The 6,906-nt window shown below is 40.0% G+C and overlaps 1 protein-coding gene across 1 annotated transcript in view; it reads right to left on the minus strand.

Moving 5' to 3' along the window:
• Window positions 1-591: 591 nt before the first annotated feature.
• Window positions 592-6,906, minus strand: part of LOC103595256 (neuropilin-1-like) — a gene marked incomplete at its 3' end in the record, with an annotated part of 106,044 nt that continues 99,729 nt past the window's right edge. Inside the window, exons 7-8 of the mRNA XM_008578613.1 lie at window positions 1,870-2,025; window positions 592-747 (exon numbers count right to left, since the gene is read on the minus strand). Of these exons, the coding sequence (XP_008576835.1) occupies window positions 592-747; window positions 1,870-2,025 (312 nt within the window). The remainder of the gene's footprint in view (window positions 748-1,869; window positions 2,026-6,906) is intronic.

Genomic DNA, 6,906 nt, shown 5'->3' on the forward strand with positions numbered 1-6,906 from the left:
GCCCAGGGACATGGCGTGGTCTGTGCTGCCTCCGTGGCTGAAAGCAGTAAGGAGGTGGCACATTATCTGTGTGATTGGAGGGAACACAGTGAAATACCTTTAGTTCTAGCCATTCTTACAAGAAGCAGCCAAAAGCATTTGTAAATTAGTTTGTGAGCCACAGAGAGTAGATAAAAAGGTGTTTTTAAAAACTGGCCCATTACAGAGAGGAAAAAAGAAAAAAATCTATGAAAGAGAATGAAGAAATACAGGGAGGGAGAAAAACAACCAAAACTCCTATGGTTTTAAGAAAACAGTGTTTATCCTATGCATAGTCCGAGTCCCAATGGGAGCTTTAAAGTGATTCTTTAGTCTGACACTTAATTTGGCTGGTATTGACTTTTCTTGGAAACATCCGTATAATTTCCTCTTGGCTTCTGGATCTGTGAACATGAGACCCCTTGGTCAGATTTAAAACCTCTAATTGCACTTTTCATTTTAAATCAATTCAAAAATAAAGCAGGCCAGACAGAAAGCTCCCAAACAAACAAGTAAATATTGATCATCCATTTAAAAGACGGAATTGGTTGAGGGGGTGGCAGCCAAACTTACAACAGGTTTATTTCCTTCTTTTATGGTGATCCAGTCTTCCCCATTGGAGCTAATGTCTATTCTGTAAGTCTTGACATAATATTTCTTCTTGGTTTCCTTTGAAATGGCACCCTGTGTCCCAACAGCAGTGACAAAACGCAAGAGGCCCAAGTCGACCTGCAAGACAATTACAAGTGTGGTCAGTCGCCATCCCTGAACACCTGTAAACTGGGCTCAACAGGGCCTCATTCCAGCTGGTATCAGCAACCCTTCATTCCCCATTCCATTCCTTCTAAAGAAAGGCAAAAATGTGATGCTAGCAATTGCCCTGAGTTGGTTCCATATTGTTAGGCCCTAAATGAGACTGGGGGTTTTGCCATTATTAAAGGTAATTAATAGCTCTTCTTTCACCTTTTCTCAGTTCCAGACTCAGAAGGAGAAAACAAAGGCCATGAATGCTCAAAGGAGGGACAAGGACACGTTCACTGGCTTCTTCCCAAACCCATAATTTCAAGTTACCTGGGTCTTTGCTACTATCCTTATCAACTTCCCTGTGTTTGACTCGGCCACCAGGGCAAGCTTTTAATTTCTGAGAAACAGTGAGTATGAATTCTCAAAAATCTTTTGATTAGTAAATCAGAGCAAGTGTAAATTCAAATAAACAGGCGAGCTGAGAAAAACATCTCAGTTCCGAATGTAACTCAGAGCGCCCAGGGACATGGCGTGGTCTGTGCTGCCTCCGTGGCTGAAAGCAGTAAGGAGGTGGCACATTATCTGTGTGATTGGAGGGAACACAGTGAAATACCTTTAGTTCTAGCCATTCTTACAAGAAGCAGCCAAAAGCATTTGTAAATTAGTTTGTGAGCCACAGAGAGTAGATAAAAAGGTGTTTTTAAAAACTGGCCCATTACAGAGAGGAAAAAAGAAAAAAATCTATGAAAGAGAATGAAGAAATACAGGGAGGGAGAAAAACAACCAAAACTCCTATGGTTTTAAGAAAACAGTGTTTATCCTATGCATAGTCCGAGTCCCAATGGGAGCTTTAAAGTGATTCTTTAGTCTGACACTTAATTTGGCTGGTATTGACTTTTCTTGGAAACATCCGTATAATTTCCTCTTGGCTTCTGGATCTGTGAACATGAGACCCCTTGGTCAGATTTAAAACCTCTAATTGCACTTTTCATTTTAAATCAATTCAAAAATAAAGCAGGCCAGACAGAAAGCTCCCAAACAAACAAGTAAATATTGATCATCCATTTAAAAGACGGAATTGGTTGAGGGGGTGGCAGCCAAACTTACAACAGGTTTATTTCCTTCTTTTATGGTGATCCAGTCTTCCCCATTGGAGCTAATGTCTATTCTGTAAGTCTTGACATAATATTTCTTCTTGGTTTCCTTTGAAATGGCACCCTGTGTCCCAACAGCAGTGACAAAACGCAAGAGGCCCAAGTCGACCTGCAAGACAATTACAAGTGTGGTCAGTCGCCATCCCTGAACACCTGTAAACTGGGCTCAACAGGGCCTCATTCCAGCTGGTATCAGCAACCCTTCATTCCCCATTCCATTCCTTCTAAAGAAAGGCAAAAATGTGATGCTAGCAATTGCCCTGAGTTGGTTCCCTATTGTTAGCAGAAAGGCCAGGAAGAGCCCTTTCTCATTGCTGCAACCAAGATTATTTCATCCTTGGTGCAAAAGAGAAAGTTGGGTTCAATATCATGTCATTATATTTCCCAAGAGATTAAACATACTTTCCAAACAGCACGTTAACATATATCATTTTATTTTATTTTATTTATTTATTTTTTTTCCTTTTTGTCCCTTTTCGTGACCGGCAACGGGATCGCAACCCTCGGTGTTGCGCCCGCACCTCGCTCAGCCAGTGAGCGGCCGGTCTGTATGTGGGATCTGAACCCTCGGCGGGAGCGCCGCCGCGCTCTCAAGCGGCGCACTGTAGCAGTGCACCACCGGGCCGGCCCAACATATATCATTTTATAAGTAGAAAATCAAGACAAACAAGATAACCTCATACATTGGATACTAGGGAGGCCTGGTCTAGAATTCATGTCTAACATGATCTTATTTCCCATCAACTCTCCAGCATCCTATTTCCTTCCAAACAAAATGAAGTCTAAAACATAACTTATTGGAAAGCACTAAGACTGTCATGGTTTGGGAAATGGGCTACAGATTTATAAGTGAGAATGGAGTGGCGAGGAGGAAGGCAAAGAAAGGATTTTTGTTTTGTCTTTAAATCTTCTCCTTCCCCAAATCTTCCCATGGCACCTCCTTGCAGTTCAGCTAGAGAGGCAGGATGGTGGATCCCAAGGTGTCATCTGGGAAGGACCAATGCCCCCATGCGACAACTGATAGGGGTTGTGAACTTCTACTGGTAAGTTTCCAGTGCAGAAGCTCCACAGTGGAACAGCCTCGCTTCATGTCTCATAGCCTCGAAGGGTGGGACACTTGGAGGGCATCATAGTAGTGATAACCAGAGGGTGACCACAGCCTCGAAGGTCTTGGATGATTTCATNATTCCATTCCTTCTAAAGAAAGGCAAAAATGTGATGCTAGCAATTGCCCTGAGTTGGTTCCATATTGTTAGCAGAGAGGCCAGGAAGAGCCCTTTCTCATTGCTGCAACCAAGATTATTTCATCCCTGGTGCAAAAGAGAAAGTTGGGTTCAATATCGTGTCATTATATTTTCCAAGAGATTAAACATACTTTCCAAACAGCACGTTAACATATATCATTTTATAAATAGAAAATCAAGACAAACAAGATAACCTCATACATTGGATACTAGGGAGGCCTGGACTAGAATTCATGTCTAACATGATCTTATTTCCCATCAACTCTCCAGCATCCTATTTCCTTCCAAACAAAATGAAGTCTAAAACATAACTTATCGGAAAGCACTAAGAGTGTCGTGGTTTGGGAAATGGGCTACAGATTTATAAGTGAGAATGGAGTGGCGAGGAGGAAGGCAAAGAAAGGATTTTTGTTTTGTCTTTAAATCTTCTCCTTCCCCAAATCTTCCCATGGCACCTCCTTGCAGTTCAGCTAGAGAGGCAGGATGGTGGATCCCAAGGTGTCATCTGGGAAGGACCAAGGCCCCCATGCGACAACTGATAGGGGTTGTGAACTTCTACTGGTAAGTTCCCAGTGCAGAAGCTCCACAGTGGAACAGCCTCGCTTCATGTCTCATAGCCTCGAAGGGTGGGACACTTGGAAGGCATCATAGTAGTGATAACCAGAGGGTGACCACAGCCTCGAAGGTCTTGGATGATTTCATCCCAGGGATCTGCAGTGGCTTGAGTCATTCCTATTGCCGTGTGATGTAAATGGGAAGGAACAGATCTAAGTTCAGTGTTCTAGTCCTGGCTCTGCCATCATCTTTAGGCTTCCAGTTCCTCATCTGTAGCATGAAGAAGTAGGACTAGATGACTTGGAAGGCCCTTTTCAGCTCTGACTTTCTGCAGTTGCTTCTTTCGTATGCCTTATAGATGCTTCCAGTAATGTAAAATTGGTTTGTTCTTTAACTTTATTTTCAACGTTAATAACTAAGAATAATCTCTCTCTCTTTTTTTTTTTGACCAGTAAGGGGATCTTAACCCTTGACTTGGTGTTGTCAGCACCACGCTCTCCCAAGTGAGCCACGGGCCGGCCCTATAATAATCTTAAAATGAAAGTCATTACTAGCTTCTACCTATTAGAAATATTTTCAGTTTCCTTTTATTAATACATTTGGTTTTTCCTTGTTTCCCTCTACCAATTATATGCCCAAGATTTTACAGAAACTTAGAAAAAATGAACAAAATATAGGATAAATATTTTTTAAAGAGCATAGAAAGTAAATACATATTACAACTGATTAGCTTGAGAAGATATTTCAACAATATACTGTTAAAATAAGATGCCATTTTCCTTGAAAACAGCAACAAAAGCAAAGCAAAACAAAATAAAACAAAAAACCCCAACCCTTCTTCCAACTTCTGAATTCTGCTACATGACAACCCAATTTTCAGAAAACAATATTTCAATTAACCCTCCAGTGCCGATAGGTCATGTACACCTAAGGAATTTCCACTTTATGCACAGCCTGCCTCATGAAGAATGACTATTGTCTTTCATGAATTACTTTTTTCCTGAAGGCCCTTGCAGTAGTTAAATCAGCACGTTACCAATTCATTTCAAAACTGAAGCAAGAGTTACATGCAGGAAAAACAGCGCATGGGAGCCAATTTGAAGTTCCACAATTCAACAATAGCAAATTTCATTTGGAAAGGATGGGGCACCATTCAGTGCAAAACAATCTTTATTTCATTTCCCTCACTTTAAAGATGTAAAGTTTATGCTCTGTATGGAACAAGACCTTAATAGAAATTAATATTTTAGGATAATAGCAGTAGATGTTTTAAATTTTAATTTAACAAATATTTACCCAACACATTTTTATCAAGTGTCTATACTTGTTAACTGGTATTTGCATTTTTTTCAAAAGTGAACTATGATACTTTGTATGACTTTTTTAAACTTCCCATCTCTTTTGGGTACAAATTTCAAAAAGGGAAGGTGATCAATGGTTGTCAGATTTAGAAAATAAAAATACAAGAAATTCGGTTAAGTTTGAATTTCAGGTAAAAGAAAAAAACAAATTTTTTTCTTTTTTTTTACAATAATTGTGTCCTATGCACTATTTGGGACACACTTGCACTTAAACTGATTTATTGCTTACTTAAAATTCAAATTTAACTGGGTGTACTGTATGTTAATCTGGCAACTCTAAACTCACTATATTCCAGACAAATAGGTGATTTTAAGTTGCTGCAAAAACTCTGATTTCACAATGCTGCAATCTGAAATTTAATGGGTACTTTAGACATGGCTGCACTGAACAATTTCAACTGTTTTCAAATGCTCTCAGAACACTTAGTGCTTTACCGACTGTCCAGTGAGTCATACCCAATGCCACATCCACTTTCAAGCTGAAGGGTCCTTAAAATCTTAAAGTCCAAGGGAGCATGAAGCAGAGCTATTACATAAACTTCCCGTCAAACTTACAGATGGCTCTTCAGTTTGGAAATGATTAAATTCTCAAGAGTGCATATTCAGCCTGAGCTGATTTCAAATAACTGTAGAACTTCATTCCCTGGATGTCCAATTTTTTTAATTTTGTTTTTTTGGGTAAGATTTAATAAGCAGGCAGGAAAGAAATTAATTGGTGGCCAAACAGAAAAATTTTAGGTGTTAGAAACAGCTGACTTTAGAGGAAGGAGCAATTGAATTAACTAGCACCCAACACAGGAAAGCATCTAAGGCTCTAGATACAAAGTCCCCCAAAGCATATGCATGAATAACTTGTAAAATAGAAAAGATGTTTTCTTTCTCAACAGCAATGAAATGCATTAGAAACTTCCCCTTGTTATTGCACAAGGTTTCTTGCTGTGCTTTAAAACTCTTATTTACCACACTGGGATCCTTCGAATTTTATTTAATTTTTCTTTCTAATATTACTGCCACTCGGTTTAGTAAGGATGGTTGACAAGTTCACAAAATGACTGGGGCTGGGACCTGAACTATTGCAATTAAAATCAGATGGTACCCAGATCGCTAACAAGACACAGCCTCCCTGGCACTGTGGAACTGTCACTGGCCGCACCAGGGCAGTTCTTTCCATGAGTCCTTTCTCTCTAAATACCTTTGGGGAATTCTCTAACAGTGACCTGCCCGTGATCCTCAAGAGCCTGAGAGAGTTTGGAAAGAGACAGAAGAGACAGACAACATCCTGCTTGATAAGAACCACTGCTTGCATTGCTGGTGTCTGTGTTGGGAGACCCAGAAAAACTTAATGCCTGGGTATTTATATCTGAAGAGCTCCAGAATATGTCATCCCCAAATTTGCCACTTTAGTATAAAGATTATTTTGAGCTACAGGCAATTGAGAATCAACAGATGTAAGAAAAGTTCTCTGCCCTCCCCCTTTCTGCCTCAAAAAAGGGGATATATTTCTCTTTATGAAGAGGACATAAATTTCTCCCCTCTCTTGTGCCAGGATGAGGAGAGTGACCTTTATTTCTGGAGACTGAGAGCACTGAAATGATCCTACATAAACAAACCTTACTAAAATAATGCTTGTTTCCCATTAATTCCCCTCATACATATACTAGTTACTTTTTCACAATTAATCAGCTCTAGAAGCCCAAGCCCACTTTCATTTGTAAAGTCACTTTCCCACAATTTATCATCCTTTGTTAAAGTGGTGTATAAGTGCCTGATTCTAACTGCTTCTTTGGGTTTTCACTTCTTTCCTGTGAAAGCCCTCTGAAGAGAAAACTA

This window comes from Galeopterus variegatus, unplaced genomic scaffold (assembly GCF_000696425.1).
Source record: "Galeopterus variegatus unplaced genomic scaffold, G_variegatus-3.0.2 Scaffold1726, whole genome shotgun sequence".
Taxonomy (NCBI): Eukaryota; Metazoa; Chordata; class Mammalia; order Dermoptera; family Cynocephalidae; genus Galeopterus; species Galeopterus variegatus.